Raw genomic sequence first — 18,530 nt, 5'->3', positions numbered from 1 at the left:
TTGGTGGCCTGATCGGGCCACCAATATCTTCATTTCTGAAATCTTGGTGGCCCAATGTGCGTTTTTGGTGGCCCCGGGCCACCGGGCCACCGTTAGTGTCGAGCCCTGATATAAGGCACTAGATTGCATCACTGAAGTGATGAAGAGGACTAAAGAGAGATTCCAAGTGCAAGAAATAGAACAAAACAAAACAAATCGTTAGATTTGACACGCTCTTATATTAATTGGAGGAATTGCATTAGATATTGAGATATGCCCTTAATACTTACAATTACGCACAGCTTGGGGTTTTGTTGTTTTTTGTTGTTTTTGTTTGTTGTTGTTTCCTTTTTTCTTTTTGCTTTTTGTTTTGTTTTTGCTGTGTGTATGCACATGTGTATGTATGGGGAATTGTGTCCAAGAGGCCTGGGGTGATACATGTGGGTCACAGGTCAACTCTTTTGTCTTGTCTCATATTGCTTCATGATTTACAAAACCTTGTGTGAACATAGAGGATCACACAGTTCTTGGAATTGTTTGTTTTGTTTTACCAGCCTCCTATCAATGGACGGAGTGCAGGTCAAGTTCATTACGATAATCTCTGCATGAAGGCGGTCAATCAGTCCATAGGTGAGTGGTCATCTATGTCATTCTTAATATTAGGTCTCATTGTATAGAGGTTCCAAATGGTATTTGTCCACTCATTATGTCCACCTAGTTATAAAACCCAAAGCAATTTTCAGCTGATGCTCATTCAGTGACGTAAATGCCAAAGATGTGATGGCTCCACCCCAAGCTGGCTTGATTTTTTTTTTTTTTTTTTACAGCCGATGACTTGATCCATCCCAGATTGACAGTGACAGGGAAATCCACTGTGGCACATTTTCTTGATTCTGGTATTGATGTGCAAGAGAACCTGGAGTTTTGCACAGTTTCTATATTGATGTCATCACATCACAGTCTATTATGTGGCATGCACATCAAAATGTCCTTTATTATGTAATCATTAGCCATCTACTGGGCTAACCAGATCACACCATGCATTAGATCTGTTGGGAATTATGACATCACAGAGGTAAAGGATTCAAAAATTTGACCCGCCTTGCTTAGGTTGTTGGTGTAGATATGGCTTTTATGAGATATGAGTAGATACGAGCCTTGACATACGATTACTTCTGATAACTGTAGTTGGAGATGTCTATCTCCTTTCTAACCACACTTGGTTTGTAACAGATGTGGTGTGTTTATAATGGATTCCACAAATTGACAAAACATTGATTGCATTGCCAGTAGGGTAATTTTAACCCTAAATATCCCAAAGGGTTGAGCAAACCCACTTGGAGAATTGATATGACAATCCCACTGGAAGGCCATTTAGATGCCATAGGGTTTGGGTTTGGTTTCATCAGCAAGTGTTACCTGTACATGTAATTGTTGCTCTTACCTTGTCTCCATGTCTATCAGCTTCTTGTAATTTCTATTTGCATGGTATGAGCTTTTTAACCCGTTGAGGACTGTTTGATTTTGCTACAACACGCATTTCCCTTAGACACCTGCCCGAGTATACTTTGGACTTGTCCTCAACGGGTTAAGCACATTTGCTCGTTTTATGTCCATCAGGCAGAGCCATCAGACACAAGGGCGACTATGCCACCATCTTGCTGCTGGATCACCGCTACACGCGCCCTTCTATCAAGGCCAAGCTACCGGGCTGGATAGCCGAGAGACTTCAGACAGCCTCCCGCTTTGGGCCAGCCTTTGCTTCTGTCAACAGGGTACCCTTGAACCCTAGACTTACCACTTTGTCAGTAGATGAATTGTGCCCTTGATACCAAGACTCGGATGATCTACCCATCATTTCATGCATATTCTTTCAACAGTGCCATACATGTAGATTATGCCAACTAATGCATGTGATACATGTATTGTGTCATTTGTTACATGCATTGTGTCATGAGTATTAATTACTCATGACGTATGTTGCTGTAAGATTGTGTCTGAATCATTTGCCCATGAATGCATGAATGAATGACATTTTGTTTTTACGTTTACCAATCCTATACATATCATCTAGCCTAAAAAATACTGGCAAGAAAATGTCATCCATAGGAAAGCAAAAAAAAAGGAAACTTTCTGAATTGTTTCTTAGTGTGTTTGCTTTTTAGGTTGTGGATTGCTTTCATTTCATTTGTTTCATTTTATTTCATTTATTTTATTTTATTGTCTATAAAGTGGAAAGTGTTCATTCATTTAAAACTATTGAAACTACAATAATCATTTCTTCAAGATAATTCTCTAAAAAAAAGCTTCATGATTGCCGGTAAGTATTTGCTGGGGTATGAGACTAAGCCCATATGCTATTAAGCCTTCTGTGGCTTTCTACTTTTTAGAAGGGTGTGCATGAAATGTTCCTTCTATAATAATGTATTGATTGCTACTCTTCTCTTTCTCCTTACTTTTCCTGACAGTTCTTTGTGGACAAGAGGCCAGACAAACAGCAGACTGACACACAGAGCAGTGGTGTGGAAGCAAGAAGCTAGCCATGACGTGGAATAATGTGAAAGTGTTCAAGATCTATTTACTCTCACCTGTACATGCACTTCATGTGTACGCAACAAGCAAGTCTCAGATATGTACAATGATGAGACAGTTATCATGGTCTCCATTTTCAGTCATTTTCAGCTTAAACTGTGTGTAAACAGCCACAGCCACTCTTAGTCTACTTTACTCTGGCAGAAGGAAGCAAGTAACATATCCTCAAAATCTGATCATTTGTGATAGCAGATTGAACCAAGTATTGTATGGTCTACTTGGATATCAAGCTGTGAGCAGAGAAAAGTAATCCCTTTGAGATATACAAAGTCGAAATTTGTTAGCATTGTTCGTGTGTCCAAATAACGGACAGAGTATGTTTTGCTCATTTTTAAGAAATATGTTTTTCTTATTGTGTCATTAACTTCCTTGTGCCGGCACCAGAGTAGTGGTGTGCATCATAATTTTAGTACCCTTTTGAAGTCTGTCCCAAGTTTGTTGCTCAGTGTGGCTGGGACAGGTGAATGTTTGTACAAAGTAGTGGGAGGTGGTAATGTGCACGTGTCTCTCCTGCCTGAGGTCAGTTGGGGCCGTCCGCCAGTTTAAGGGATACAGACAGAAAAGCTGAGGGAGACAGGACCTGGAGGTCTCAAGCAGAAGTAGACCTGAATTTTAGTTAACATTACCTATTTTTTTATCCATTCATTGTTAGTGTCAAAGCAAGGACACTTGTTGTTGAAAGTTTTTGATTTGACATTATAGTTGAGAATACTGTAAAATTCAGATGAGCAGGGAAATCTAGCATTGAGAATCTATATCAGACATTATTTATGATGACATAGGTGAACTGTTCCTATTATTTATACTGAAGTTTTTAAGTTTACTTTAATTTATCGTCTGTTGAGAATGAGAAGGGCGCTAAGTTGTCCCGAACACTATGGGTTTAGAAGCAACTTAACGCCCTTCTCATTCTCAACCGACGTTATAATGAATAGAGAAATACCATGTCTCCCTTATCAAGGGCCAAAGCTATTGTAAGGGGAAGTAACAAAGTTGGCTCCCATTCTTAAAAGGAAAAGTTTTAAGCCAATTTGAAGATGGGCAAAATTCTTAAACATTGGTCCCTAGCCATTGCAACATCAGTAATCTGTTTTGAATGCAAGTTCCAGTTCATACTGACCAGTTTTCTCTCTGTTTGTATGCACCATGACTGACAAGTGCAATAGACAACAGAGTGGACACCAGTGTAATGATGCAATCCAAAGGGAAGTGGGTATACTTGTAGACTCTGAAGGGTGCAGCAAAAGCGTTTCCTCTATTCTCAGAAGTGAGAGGGAGTCCCAGCGATCCATGTTATTCAAGTGTTGGTAATCCATGCACAACCTAGTGCTGGAGTCTCTCTTCCTTACCACAGCCACAGTCTCTCTTCCTTACCACAGCCACAGAAAGCTGTCCATTATGTTAAGGCTCACTACTGCACTGATCTCTGACATCTGGCCAGTTACAGGAGTACTGTACGAGCTGAAATATTCACGGTGGTTTTATTTTCGTGAATTTCGCGAATCGCCTTTGAATCGCGAAAATAACAACACGCGAAAATAACAACGCGCAAATAAGTAAGTTCAGTTAGACCCTCGCAACCGTGAAATTAACAACACGCGAAAATGTCCTTGAAGGACCAATTCGCGAAAATATCTGTACGCGAAAATTTCAGCTCGTACAGTATGTCCTTGGTGCTGTCGCCTGGTGTCCTTATCCATCTGTCCCCTTCCAGATGGTCCAGAACGGAGGGGGTTCGACCCTATCTGAAGTATTTCTCCCCCTCCATGTGGCCCAGAACCCTGCACTCGTCCATCTCTTGAATTCCCTTGGTGAGGCAGAGATGGGCCAGCAGGGTAAGCATATCGGCTATGCTGACTTTGAAAAGCACTGGTATCAGGGTAGAAGTCACCAGCAGAGGCCTATACAGACTCCTGTCCCCTCGTATCATGCATCAGGTGGCCCCCTCCAAAATCTCTTCGAGTTCCAACCCTGACGTCCATGTGGACCATGGCACACAAGGAGGCCAAAGGCTCCACAGTGGTAGCATGGACCTCTATATGGACTGGTTGTCTTGGTTACCCTGGTTGGCCTGGAGATGGGTATAAGAATTAGGCGAGGTCATTTACACATTGTACAGCTCCATCAACTCAGTCAATCAGCCATGTCCCTAACTGCCTGTAAGACATCTGGAGCTGCATCTGGAGGCTGAACTTTTATCTGCACTGCAGCCTGGTGGGCCGTATCTGAAGAGCTGGATCTAGACCTTGCCTCTTCTTGCTGCTCCCTCTCAATTGCAAATTCCTTTATTTCTATGAATGAGATACGTAGATGGCATAAGTTCATGCATATCTCAGAGGATGCTCCTCAGGTAAAGGTCTTCAGTGCATTTGAAGAATTGCTCTATCAATATTGCCTCTTGGTTTGCATATTACTTTGTGTACTTCATTGTATAATTATCATAGAAACCTCTGCAGGTCCACTGTCTAGTCTCTGCTGGTCTTCTTTTCTTTCTGCTTCCACTCAAGAAAGTGGCACTGCAACCTCCCTGCCGGTATGTGATCTGGAAGTCTCCAAAAATGTAAGGAGTTTCTCAATCTTTTTAGTCCTTACTGATCTAGAACTACCTGCTAATTTTCCGCCATCCCTAAGATAGTCAATAAGGAATACTCGTTTGCTGGTCTTATGGGATGGTGTACCACATGAACTCATTCCTTGTATTTCTAACAAAATCTGACATTGTCACTTCCCCAATTTGTCAGCCTCTGGTCTGGTACCAAAACTAACTGGACAACTTGTGTCATATGTGGAATATGCTTCATACCATACACAGTCACGTCACAATGTTTCCACACGAAATAAAACAGTTTATTACAGTAGTGGTTTTTCATTGTCTACGCCATAACTGTTGATCAAATGATTATTGCATTGGATGGAGGAACCACACATGTAAATTTAATTTCCTGCTAGACAGGCAATTTGTAAGATCCATGACCAACAAAGCAAAGTTGTCAGACACTCCCATGTTCTTTATTTTCAAATACTTCAGGTTTTTTTTTGTCAAAACAAGAGATGAAAGGAAATACAGTACATGTATTACCGTATGTAAAGTTCATGTTCATTGTGATTGTGAATTACTTTTTGACTTGCGTACTTTGGAAGCAGTCACTTGAAACAGCAAGGATACCTGTATGTCTCTTTGAATGTTCCTGAAAACTTGTTCAGTATTTCAAAAGGAAAGCGAAATCTCAACATTAAAAACCCACAAAAACAAATTGTAGCTCTCTTTGATAGAGAGAATCAGTTTAATAAAACCTTATCCTTTCAAGTTTGCTAGATTTTAAGTTGTGTAATACTGTATGCGCCGAATAGTTCGCAAGGTTTTTATTTTTGCGAAATTAAAGACGCGAAAATATTGACTCTGATCCCGATATGAATGGAATGTACGCATACACATTTCTCCATTCAGTAAAGGACTCCACGGTCGGGAAATTCACCACTCGCGAAATCGTTGGGAAGTCTCGATTTGTGAAAATTTAGACTCGCAAAATATATGGCGTATACAGTATGTGTTGTGTGTCATGTTCTCAGATTTCAGTTTTGTTTCATTTTATTTTTATTTTTACCGTGTGCATGAAGGAAGGAAGTTAGCCATGTGAAGTGCCTTTCCCCACCCACAATGATTATCAGCCTGATGATAACGCCTATCACTTCTTCCAGGTCTTTCAAAAAAAGTTTGACTGCAGGGTTTGGGTAGCACGCACCATTAGCCACCGGGAATATTGAGTTTCCATTTGTATCAGTTGCTATCAGGAGTGCAGAGTTCAAGAGGGTGGTCTTCCTCTGCAGATCAATCAATCTTGTTTATCTGTCATATTTAGGATCATGCCAATGAGTGCTAGTATACAAATAATGACTGCTATGAGGGGCACAGTTAAAATTATGGGCTCAAGGTGATCTGAAAACCATAACTATGCCCGAAGCGAAGCTGAGGGCATAGTTATGGTTTTCACATCACCGAGGGCCTGCATGATTTAACTGTGCCCCGAATATCAAGCTGTCATTATTTGTTTTATATACCGAAAATATAGAATCTTCTTATCTGATTGGTTAAAAGGTTACCTGAATTAAACAAGGACTAAAAGCTATTTAAAATTATAGCATCAGCTTTGATTTTGAAATGTAATAAAATTGTTAGAACTTACCAAAATTATGCCCTCTTCTACTGTGTCGATCCATCCAAATCAGAAAGTTCAAGTTCCACAAAAGAGTCATTAACAGTTAAAATCCAACACGGATTAACATTTGAAATCCATCAATCCAACTATTCCAACACAAATAATTTAACACAGTCAAGAGCAGTTAAACATAATTTACAGGTGGCTGATTTCATACTTCTGAAGTTATTTCTGATGAAAATGCACCACGCAGTTGTGAAAATTGAAATTGGTGGGTTTGTTCTCCTGGCTGCTGGTGTTGGTTATATAGACAGGGATGTTCATTGTAACCCGTGGTGAATTAGCAATGTCACGCAAGATTGCCTCCAGGTCAAGATCCTGATTTACATGGCCAGGAATGTTATCAGCAACCGAGGAAGTTGGAAGGGATGTCAGTAGCTGATGGTCCCGCAGATGTGCGATTTGGAGTTGCTGGTTTGGATTAATTGTTGAACTAATGGCACGGGCCATTTCTTCCTTCTTCTTTTCAGTGGTTCTTGCATAGTGCTTCAAACTGGATTCGGAATGGTGACCAGACACTGACATTATGTCCCTGTCTTTAAAACCTGCATTCCTCAGAAACGTGATGCTAGTGGCACGCAGACGGTGATTTGTATACACGCAGGTTCCAGCTTTCAGGGAAATTTCCTTCATCTTATCACCAAGCTTATTTTTCCCAAGTGGAGATTTGCAGTACCATGGACCTGACGTTGGCACTTTTGGCTTGGGTTTCTGCCAGAACCATTGACACTCTGGGCTTAGCTTTTCCACATATGACAAGAAAGAAGCCACTGGACATCTCGCATCATTTGTTTCAATCATCACACCACCTTGGCTCTTTTCAAGATCATCCTCACGGTTGTTTTTTGTGAGTGTATCGTTAAAAGTTATGTATCGCTTTCCAGTGCGCAACTCCACATTCACCTAAAAACTATCACGTGTCATTTCTCGCAGATTCTCTCGTCCTCTGTTACAAAATTACAACATGAAATCTAAGAATACCTTGTTCTGAAGGCCCAATGGATCAGATACATCCAGAGAATCTTGAATGATGCTCATATCTTCCTCGGCTATTGCCATTTTATGTTTTACATATCCTTTTCCCTTCTGTTTCAATGTTGCTGAGAAGCTCTTGAAGATTCTTGATGATCCAGCAAAATCAGCATGCAGGATGATGTCAGATTTACCTTCATTGATGAAAAAACATTGGAGCCCAAAACGGATTGCCTGCACGGTCTTTTTGCAGTACAATTCACCATTCTGTTGACGTGCGCTACGATAGAACTTCCCGATGATATCATCCAGGTCAGAATTTGGCAGTGCAACTACCATTGCTAAATCCATACCAGTAAGCTTCAAGTAATCTTCAAACACCTTCACCGCGTACTTCACTTGTTGCTTAGTACTCTTGCTAGCAGCGGCATCCATTATTGCCTTGAGTTCCTCATCATCCACTAGGTGAAATCTCTGATTTTCAGCCATGTTCTCGCTATTTTGACAGATGTAGTAAACAAATGGGCTTCTATAGTGCACTCCCGTTATAACGAACATGGTTATAGCGAAGTAAAAATTTGGACTGCAATGTCATCCACTCTATGTATTTCTATTGTTTATTTGTTCGGTTATAACGAAATTGCGATATAAGGAAAGAAAACTGCCGGTCCCGAGGACTTCGATATAACGGGAGTCCACTGTATGTGAACTGTGGCGAAGGTCGATCGTCTGCGAACGTGAATGAAAGGTCAAATTCATCGCGACCTGTGACCGCTAGTCTCTTTTACAGCACTCGTAATCAACGCTGATCGACAGCACGGCGGTCATATCATTGGTGCGTACATATGAGCAATCTATGTGTACGGGGTTGCGACTGTCTCCAAACCTATTTAACATGTTACAGGGCACAGTTAATCAACTGTGCCCCGGGCACACTAAATCATGACGTCATTTTGATCAAAAATGGGGCACAGCTATTTTCATGACTCCACTTTTAACCAATCAGATGAGAGGATTCTATATATGAGGTATATAATAATGCATAATCATTAAAACACTTCAGTGCCTTCAGTCTGTAAGCACATATTATGATACATGTGTATGACTAAGAGTGAAAAAGAAAAAAATATTCATCAAAATTTCATACAATGGTATTTTCATTTGTAGTGAATGTATTGATAGAATGATACATGTTACTTTGCCTGCACAAATGTGTGTGTGTGTGTGTATGTGTGTGTGTGTGTACACTACAGAATAAATACTCCAGAAATGTACATGTATTACCCTGGTATTCTAAAACAAGGTGGTATCAGATTAAAGTTAATAACAATCTAACACCCTCATTCTTAAATGTTTAGATGTTACACAAACGAAAAATAAAAACAAGCTATGTACAGTTCTGAGTCATTTATTTCATTTCAAACTTCATTCCACTTAATACTCACTACACTTGAGCTGCAATTTCACTGAATCTTCTTTCTATTCTTAAACAAATCAGCTGCTTGGAATCTCTCAAAGAATGACATCAACGGTTGCGCAATGTAGCCAGAATTTGCTGTGACAAATGTTACTGCATGATCATGCCCATCATCACCATATTCTGGACAATTTACACAAGCTAATCAACACTGAACAAAAATTATGCAATTTTGTGCATACTTTGTATGCTAATTAGAACCATTGCAAATGTATAATGAATACTGGCATTTTGGTACCATGTATTACAAGCATCACACACACACATACATACACAGACCATACATCTTTTTTATTGGCAGCACATTTAATATCAAAGTGTCATTGCGATCACTGGCGAACAGACATATGACTATAAACGTGCTGTTGCACACTAGTGCATGGGCAAAGAGTTCGCGCACTTTAGCAAGAGATGGCTAGCCATGCATCCAGAATTACTGTGTAAAAGTTCGCATCTACGACAAGCCAAGAGGAAATTGATCCCACAAATTTTCCAAGCATCAGTAATTATTGGAAATACATTGTACGTATAAAAATGATGGATTTTCTGGCATTGTTCACTGTTCTATAAAAAAAAGATTGGACACATAGGTCTTTTCATTCATCAGTAGGAATAAAGTTCATGCAGTAACTATGGAATCTACTGGCAGTTTTAAAACAACTCTGTTGCACCTCGTGGGTTACCGGTAAACAGTTCCAGAGTTACCTTACGGTGCATGTACACCTGATGCACTCAGACCTGTACATTATTCCTATACAGTGTACTGTCATAATCCAATTTTAACACATTTATCATAATCTTTTCATGCACAGGCCAGTATCTTTTGCTTTGTTATAGTGTTATCCCAACCAGGCTCACACTCGCTGATGTCTGGGGTTTTTCAGCATAAGGTGTGGTAAGAAGTACAGGTAACTCACTGCTGATACTTTGATCTCAGTATCATGGAATGGATTGCAGAAATATGAACTTATATGGATAATACAGCTGTGTACCATATGCCACTACTGTATTTAGATGAAGTGATGTTGTTGTAGGATCTACCATGTAGAATATACACTATAGTTACTACATTGTACTGTAAGGTACTGTTGAGTACACAAAGACTGCTACAATGGTACTTGCAATACTTAGCATTGGTTTGGCAGCAGTTAGTCAATTATGAGCATTTTAGTTGCTGTGGTAGTTGCAACATGTACAGTATTTAATACAATTTATCATGAACATGCTCAAATAGTATCCTTTCTTTAATTACAATTGTACATGAACTGGTCACTCCTTATAAAATAAAGATCAATTCACATGAAGACACGCAAACAATTCCCCCACCTTTTTGATGACCACCAAACAGCATTTTGGAAGACATTAACTTTGATGTAATACAAGTACAAATACTACATAATTCATAATCCATGCATGCCTGAAATAAAAAACAAACAAACTTTTATGAAATATATAAAATTCAACAATGAACACGACATTAAATTATTACACTTCATTAAGGGGCATTAAATTTTAAACAATGAAATACCTTACTCAAAGAAAATAATTATTCATTGTGATAACGTTCAACCACATTGCTGTGAGCATTATTATGTACTAATCACTGAAGTAAGGCATTAACACAAAAGTGTATAGAACATGAGTTGACAAACTGTCTTCCTCTCATTACACAATCTTGTAGGTCAATGATGACGTTTCCCTACACTTTTCTTACCCCAAAGAAGAGTTGTTTACATGTTGGAATGTGGGTTTTGCAGCATTTTTATGAAACCAACTAACAGTGAGCCATTTATTTGTAAAGATCCAACACAAAGTCCTTGATGTGGTTACCAATTTCTATGGGTGAATCTTCTTGCAGGAAATGCAATCCTGCACACTCCACAACCTTTTGGTTCGGCCAATTCTGGGTGCCACGCAAGATTCCCTTACTGAAAAACCCTGGCTTGCCATTTATGTAAAGCTTGGGCAAGCTGGCTGATTCTCTGAGCCAGGCATGATATGCAGAGACGATGGCAATGACATCATCGGGACCATCACCCACGATAGGAATTTCCCTTGGCCAGGTTAGGGTGGGGCGGCGGTCCTCTCCTGGAGTTGTGTACGGCTCCTTGTAGGCATCAAACTCCTCAGGCCGCAGCTCTCTCAGGATGGAATGGGGCAGGAGCAGCTCCACGAAGAGGTTCTTATCCAGGATCATCTCCTCACCGGCTTTGGAGCGTATTGCCTGGAACATATTTTTGGCGACCTCTGGAAAGCTGTCCCAGCCGGGAACAGGTCCCACGATGCTCTCCATGTGGACAAGACCAAGGAGACGGTCCTGGTGCTTGTGGCACCAGTGGAATCCAAGGCCAGAGCCCCAGTCATGGCAGACTATTGTGATCTGCAAAAAGAAATCAGCATTGCTACTTTCAATGTACAACACCTGGGTCTACTTAAAAGTTCATTTTTGCCAAAAGAAGTGTGCTATGAAGAAATGCTTTGCAATTGCAGTTGGTTTATTACACTTCATAGTGGGTGTATTATCATATTGCATGCACCCATAAATACATTGCATCAATTTTGTTAGTAATTTTTCATGATATAATATGCAATTGTCAGAATACAGTGCACCGACATTATAATGAACACAATTAAAACGAAATTCCACTTATAATGAAGTGAAAATTCAGGCTGCAACATCCACTCTACGTATTTTATGGTTTATTTGTCCGGTTATTATAAAATTTCGATATGATGAAAGAAAAGCTGCCAGTTGCAAGGATTTCGTTATAACAAGAGTCCACTGTATTATGTACTACATACTACCAGGTAGGCTAACATGTAGATATATGAAAGGGAATTTATCAAAGTCAAAGGCTGCACAGGTTGAGCTAGAGGAACATACCATAAATATTTCAAGTAAAACTTGTATTTTGACAGGCTAAATAAATTTGAAAAATATTTTTTCATGTTAATTATTTGAGTCTGAAAAGTTCAAAGCAAATCAAAGTGCACAACCTACATGCTAATTATACATTTTGCAAAGCTCACACACAAATGTTCCATATCGTAGTGTTTATGCCGTTTCAAATGCAGAAAAGGTTCAATGAAAGAAACAAGGGAAAATGGGCTTATGGCAGTAATTTGTCTCTCTTGTGTAATAGAATTGTTTGAGTGAGACGGCCATTTGACGAATGATCGAGATTAAATACAATATCAAATCATTGAAATTCAATGTACATCCATTTCCTCATATCCATTCCTATTACATTTCCAAGTTAGAACCTCCAAATACAAGTTTCCCAGACCCTGCAATAATTTTAAAGCTTTATTTGTGTTTCTGATAGTCAAAACTTTTTAAAGGGACTGTACAGTACTGGTTGAGGTGGGGATTCATGTTTTGAACATTCCTAAGTGAGATAATGAGAAACCTCTTATAAAACATGAAAGAGCATGTAATTTTAAGAAGGATTCAACATTTATTTGATGAAAATTGGTTTTCAAATGGCTGAAATATCCAAAAAAAGTGATAATAATAAAAGAATACAGGCCACGCCTTTTATTATATAGGATCTCTTTGTTTCACCTTGCTTTTGGATATCTCGGCCATTTCAAAACCGATTTTCATCAAATAAACTTTTAATACCCCTTAGAATTGCATGCTCTTTGACATCTCATGGAGTGGTTTCTGAATATCTCGCAAAACATTAAGAGCTAAATTCTCACCTTTAACCCTTTAACTTATTTTTTCAAATGCTTGTTCTATTTTCTTGTCATTGTAATTCCTAAACCTCATATTTTTTAATGCCTCTGAAAAGTCAGTTGTTTTAAGATTCTTGCGTATTATGTAGCAGTAGACGTTTATACCTTCCGAGGTAGATTCATCAAATCAAACCACGCAGACAGGTACCGGAAGTGGTCGACAAAGCGATAGGAGTGATTGGCCAACTTGCTGGACCGCCCCATCCCGATGAGGTCAGGTGCCAAACACCGGGCGAACGGCTGCACTTGCGGCATGACATTTCTCCAGAGATAAGATGACGTTGGGTTCCCATGTAAGAATACGACAGCATGTCTACTATTCAGTTGATTCGGATCGGAATCATAGTATGACATAGTCTCGCCGAGGACTTTAATTTTCCTACACTTTCCCCACCATTCATCAGCAGTAACGAGAGGTACGGCCGACCCGGCCGTTTCGGCTACTTGCCGTACAGCGATGCGCCCGTTGGACGGTGCAAGTCTGCCAAATTGCAAGTGGTCGACTACTGTCTGAAGCCTGTTTATCGCATCGTCTGCCATCTTCTTGTTCGAGATTCTAAAATGAATGATAACAAAGATCGCAGTACGATCTTTGATGATATTAAATCGCAACCCTATGACTTCATGTACGTCATCCGCACGTACAGACAGCTACAACAGCAGCTCTATCTTTTTCTGTTTGTTTGGCTACTACTCAAGTATGTCACGTGCGACCCCTATGTGTACTAGTATCTGATTGTGCGCCAGCAGCAGGTTGATGGCGTTCTAGCTGTACCGTCAACGTAAAAAATTTAAGGCCAGGCGCAGTAAGGGTGGGATTTCACGGAGCACGCGAACGATTTGCGAAGGACGCGAATGACAAAATCCAACATTCGGAAAAGTTTTTCTCCGAATGTGTTCCGACAATGAAGCCGAAAACTATTGTTGCGCATTTTGTGCGAAGTTTCCACGACGTTTGTGCGAATGTCGTGTGTATCATTGCTAAAGTACAGCATGTTACGTACACGAAGAACATGCGACGGAAATGCGAACAACGAAACATTTCCAATAATCATGGGAGAAAATGTACCCAAGGAGAGGTGGAAGCTGTCTTGAGTTGATTTTTTTTTTCTTTCCTCTATTTCTCCTTTCTTTTTCTCTCATTTCTCTATCGTGTGCTTGCCTATATTCTTTTTCCTAATACCTATCTCCACTAGAAACGAGCATCTGATTTTTTTTTTTCATTTCCTCCAACACATAATCTCTATATATTTTGTATATCAAACATTTCTTTCTCTTTGCTAGTCTTTAATTTCTTTTTTTATTATAGTTGTCAATAATTCTTTGATGTTTAGATGTATGCTACGATTTTTATCTGTAGAAAACGTATAAGTCATACATCCCCCAAACGTGCGCTAAACGTTCGCGAGAATGTCTCAAAAGGTACGCGAACAGTTTGCGATTACGTCGTAAAATGATAGGAAAAACTTCGCAGATTTCGCGTAACATACGCGAGACATTCTCCAAAGTTTCGGAGTCTGTTTGGGGTTTCACGAACATTTTGCGAACATCGCGCGTGTCTTGCGAAGGTCTTGCGCATATGACGAGGCTTTAAAGACACTTTCGAGAACAATTCACGAGCAAATCACGACCAAGTGTGCGGAAAAGGTTCGCAAAAAATTTCAAACTTTTTTGAAATTCTCGCCGAAGTAAAAACGACATTTGCGAACAACTGACGACGCTTCGGAACCCTCACGTTCGTTTGGCGAACTTTTGCAGACTAAAATACGAATGCTGGATTTTGCCATTCGCGTCCTTCGCAAATCGTTCGCGTGCTCCGTGAAATCCCACCCTAAGCCTACTGTCGCCCTTTATACCTCCGCCAATGCTAGTAGTTTGTGTGTCTGTTTGCAAAATTATTGAAAAGTTATGAACGGATTTGGAGTAAATTTCAGGAAAAATTAAAAATGACAAGACATGGTGTAGTTGCTTGGTAGAAACCTGTGCTCTCCGGATGCTTTCGATCCTCACCTAGTTTTCATAAGCGGCTACTTTCAATGAATTCATCACATCGCATAGTACAAGGAACTTGCTCATTTTCCTTCAGTTGCAGTGGTGTAGGACCTTAAGCCCGACCAAGGAGATTCAAAAGATGGAGTTCCAACTGGCTTTTATTCGACAGGAGCGGATCTAGCATTTTGCTAAAAGGGGAAGAGGTTAACCCAATGATGATGGGTCATGACAAGCAAGAAAAAAAAGAAAGAAAAAGACTTCCATTCTTCACATTGTTTGCTCCCCGGCATTTCTCTCCCCAATCCGCTGACACATTGCACACACACATATTATATATATATATTGTAACGAAATTTTGGTATGGAGAGGGCGATCGGTATACTGAGGGTACTTAGTTTCCGTTCCTCGTTTACTCTCCTCAAAATCCGTTATGTGGTTGGTAAGCGTGCCTACTGGTAGCCAGTGTACTGGAAATCATGTAATTAATTGTAAGCTATTGCGGAACAAGAAATACTAGAGTCACAAGTCACAAAGACCACAGGAGGCATCATATGGAGTTTGTCCAATTTATTTGTGAAGAAAGTTATGTCCACCACGAAAACTACAACGAAAAACTTATGATCTACATGCTGAAACTCCTAAACGAACAAGCTCTTCAACTTGGCATAAACAAGTCTATTTATACTGAGTTCGCCTGTTAGCGGCCGCGAGAGTGGCCTTCCTGTGAGCAAGCAATCTGACCTTACGGACAGCTGTCGCCGTCCATCACTACGAGGACGAGGGCGTGTCCTTACGCGTCCCTGTCCTCACACGACCCTGTCCTTAGCTGGGGTCGCATGCGGACGCGTCCTCTCGTTACGTAATACCAGGTCGCATGCGGCATCCTTGCTTTTTACGACACGAGGCCACTGCTCGCGGACGCGCAGGCTGCAGGGTCAGAGAAATCACGAGGGAAGGTGAGATGAAAGTGCAAGCAAGCAGAAATGAAACGATAGCGTGGGTTAGAAATAATAGTCAGCAGAAAACGAGAAGGAGGGCTACAGGCAGTTGAGACAAGTAAAATTTACGAGAGGACATTTCGAGGAGAAAGTAGCAAGGATCGTACGAGGACAGAGGCCGATCGTCGAGCAAGGACGAAAAGAACAAGGATAGAGGGAGGACGAGAAGCAAGGATAGAGCGAGGACGAGAAGCAAGGCCTGATATAGAACTCAGTTTACTTTCAATATCAATTTAAATGCAATTCTATACAACAATACATAAAAATAAATGAATATATATGGAATATACAGAACATACGATGTAAATGCTATATCATGAATTATGTCTCAACAGAATTCGTAACACCATCCCCCTCCTTCGAAAATATTGCTGTCCTCAGCAATGACGTTGTAAGATAAAATTTAAACGAAAGGAACTTCTATATACACGAGCATCGCAATGATAGAGATGGAATAAATACATTTAGCAGGATGACAGAGAACTTAGAGAAATCAGAAGAGGAGAAAAAAATTGAGGAAACGGAGAGCTAAATAAAGCCTAAACAATCAAAAATGAAATCGCGAGAGCGAACCAAGATAGGTGCCGACAATGAGGATGTAAAGACGAGTAGATAAGGAAAGGCAAGGAAAACAAAGTAGAAGAACCAGATGGGCACATAAGTGATATGGGAGAATCGATTCTAATTAACAACTTAAAGCAACTTCGGTAACAGGCTTACTGTATGTACTAACAACGCAGCAATAAAAAAAAAAATAGCATGAAAATCAACTCAAATTCAAAAGTGTATCATCATCATTGCGGCAAATCAAACAGTCGTCATGACAAGAGCACGTGTCTGTACTGAACAAGTCCATCATTGTGCACAAAGCTCGAGAGAAAAAAAAACAGACCTACGAAATAAATCCAGCTATTTACAAAGTGGTATTTACATCGGAAAAGTTACGAAGGCGAAGGAATGAATTCCTACACTTTGTACACGTGCTCGCCGACAAGATTTGAGAAATACTACACTCAAGGATACATTCTTCCTTACGTAACACGGACTAAAATAACGAGATAAATGCTAGACAGTCCAGTTGGGTGTATAGTCCCCCCGTCCAGGAGATGATTACTATCCCAAATGATTCTCATGGCCGAGTTGTTTGCTACATCTTTTTTTTTTTTTTTTGAGTAGAGGATTTTTTTGTTGTTGTTGTTTTTTTTTTTATTTAGATTCCAAAAACGTATCCAGAACAACGAAAATTAACACTTTCAAAGAATGATGCGAAAAAAATGAGCGTTTCCCAAATGCAGAAACATAATATACACAAACAATATCATGACCCTGTTCGTGGTTCGAAATGCGCCAATAAAATCAAATCAAATTAAAACAAATTAAATCAAAATGTACGTATAGTAAGCACTAGCGGAAAAGACAACATCAAAACAAAACAAAAAATGTAAGAAATCGAGAAGCCCGAGGTACTCCTCAGAAAGGATCGACGATGAATAGAAGAAAGAAAGACGGAGAAGTGAAAAAGTGAAATGAGGGAGAGTGTAAACAAGAGAAAAGCCAGACGAAGGAACCAGTGAGTAAAAGAGGATCAGGGGTGTGACAGGCCAGAGGGAAAGAAAGAAAGAAAAAAAAGTAGATGGATATAAGAAATTCAACAGCGAGTAATGGCGCTACCATAATTAAAGGGACGAATGCGTGAAAGGAGAAAAAAAAATCTATGTACAAGTAATGATACATCATGAAAATGTGTAAACGATAAATCCTCACAGCAACTATTTAAGGACATATTTTGGCGAAAACACAAAAATAACTGCATGATAAATTATAACTTCATGACTGAGAAAAAAAAAATATATAATGCGTCTTATTCAAACGAATTATGCAACGAATAAAGAAAGTAAGAAGAGAGGAAGAAGGAAAAACATAAAGAAGAGAAAAAAGACGAGAGAAAAATAAAGTAGAGAGTTCTAGTATGTCACAATTGCATATAAATCCAGACATCGTGAGTTTTCGAACGCATCATACATGTCATAAGAGAGACACGAGAGTGCGGTATATTGGACGCAAAGGTAAATCAAAACTCCAAGAAAAGTATTGCCTATTGCGACAGAAAAGTATATACGTCATCAAAGCATGATTCCAAATAAATGAAATGAACACCATAATTCATACGTACATTTTGTTTTTTTAGTGTCCCTTTTGGTCACACTCAGTTCATTGTCCAAAAGGAGGCAATAATTGTGTCCCGTGTTATAAATCAGATCTCCTTTCTACATCATCCCGTGGCAAAAGTCGAACAGTCCACGCATAAAAGTGATACGGAATGCGCACGGGAATTTTTCTCTTCAAAGTTGAATCCAAAAGCATATATCATATAAGGTGCCGTTATAGGCCGGGCTTCTTTTACACTGAAATCAACTAAAGGCACGAACTCGGCCGGATTAATAAGGACAAAAAAAAAAGTCGTTTCTTGATGACTGTATTCCCTTAGGGTCGTTCAGATTCCCCAGCTGTATCGTAGCCACCTAACTGCTAATCCGACAGCGATGATGAGCTCGGCGTTGA

General features: G+C 39.8%; 2 protein-coding genes across 2 annotated transcripts in view; one reads left to right on the top strand and one right to left on the bottom strand.

Moving 5' to 3' along the window:
* LOC140235529 (ATP-dependent DNA helicase DDX11-like) overlaps positions 1-2,578 on the top strand; it is a 30,671-nt gene extending 28,093 nt beyond the window's left edge. The window contains exons 20-22 of the mRNA XM_072315553.1: positions 534-609; positions 1,600-1,754; positions 2,448-2,578. Coding sequence (XP_072171654.1) covers positions 534-609; positions 1,600-1,754; positions 2,448-2,519 — 303 coding nt within the window. The 3' untranslated portion in view covers positions 2,520-2,578. The remainder of the gene's footprint in view (positions 1-533; positions 610-1,599; positions 1,755-2,447) is intronic.
* Positions 2,579-9,143: 6,565 nt separating this feature from the next.
* Positions 9,144-13,624, bottom strand: LOC140235214 (coelenterazine h 2-monooxygenase-like). Its single transcript, XM_072315246.1, has 2 exons — positions 13,084-13,624; positions 9,144-11,617 (listed from the first exon to the last, which is right to left on the bottom strand). The coding sequence occupies exons 1-2, from the start codon at positions 13,516-13,518 to the stop codon at positions 11,027-11,029; spliced, it is 1,026 nt and encodes a 341-aa protein (XP_072171347.1). The 5' UTR covers positions 13,519-13,624; the 3' UTR covers positions 9,144-11,026.
* Between the last annotated feature and the right edge of the window lie 4,906 nt (positions 13,625-18,530).

This window comes from Diadema setosum, chromosome 11 (assembly GCF_964275005.1).
Source record: "Diadema setosum chromosome 11, eeDiaSeto1, whole genome shotgun sequence".
Classification (NCBI taxonomy): Eukaryota; Metazoa; Echinodermata; class Echinoidea; order Diadematoida; family Diadematidae; genus Diadema; species Diadema setosum.
Note: the sequence above shows the minus strand (reverse complement) of the source record. Positions and strands in the feature narration are given on the sequence as shown.

Coding starts and splice junctions, on each gene's coding strand:
- LOC140235214 (XM_072315246.1), bottom strand. CDS start 13,518: ATGGCAGACGATGCGATAAACAGGCTTCAGACAGTAGTCGACCACTTG. Junction 11,618..13,083: donor TGATGAATCTACCTCGGAAG/GTATAAACGTCT, acceptor TTCTTTTTGCAG/ATCACAATAGTCTGCCATGA.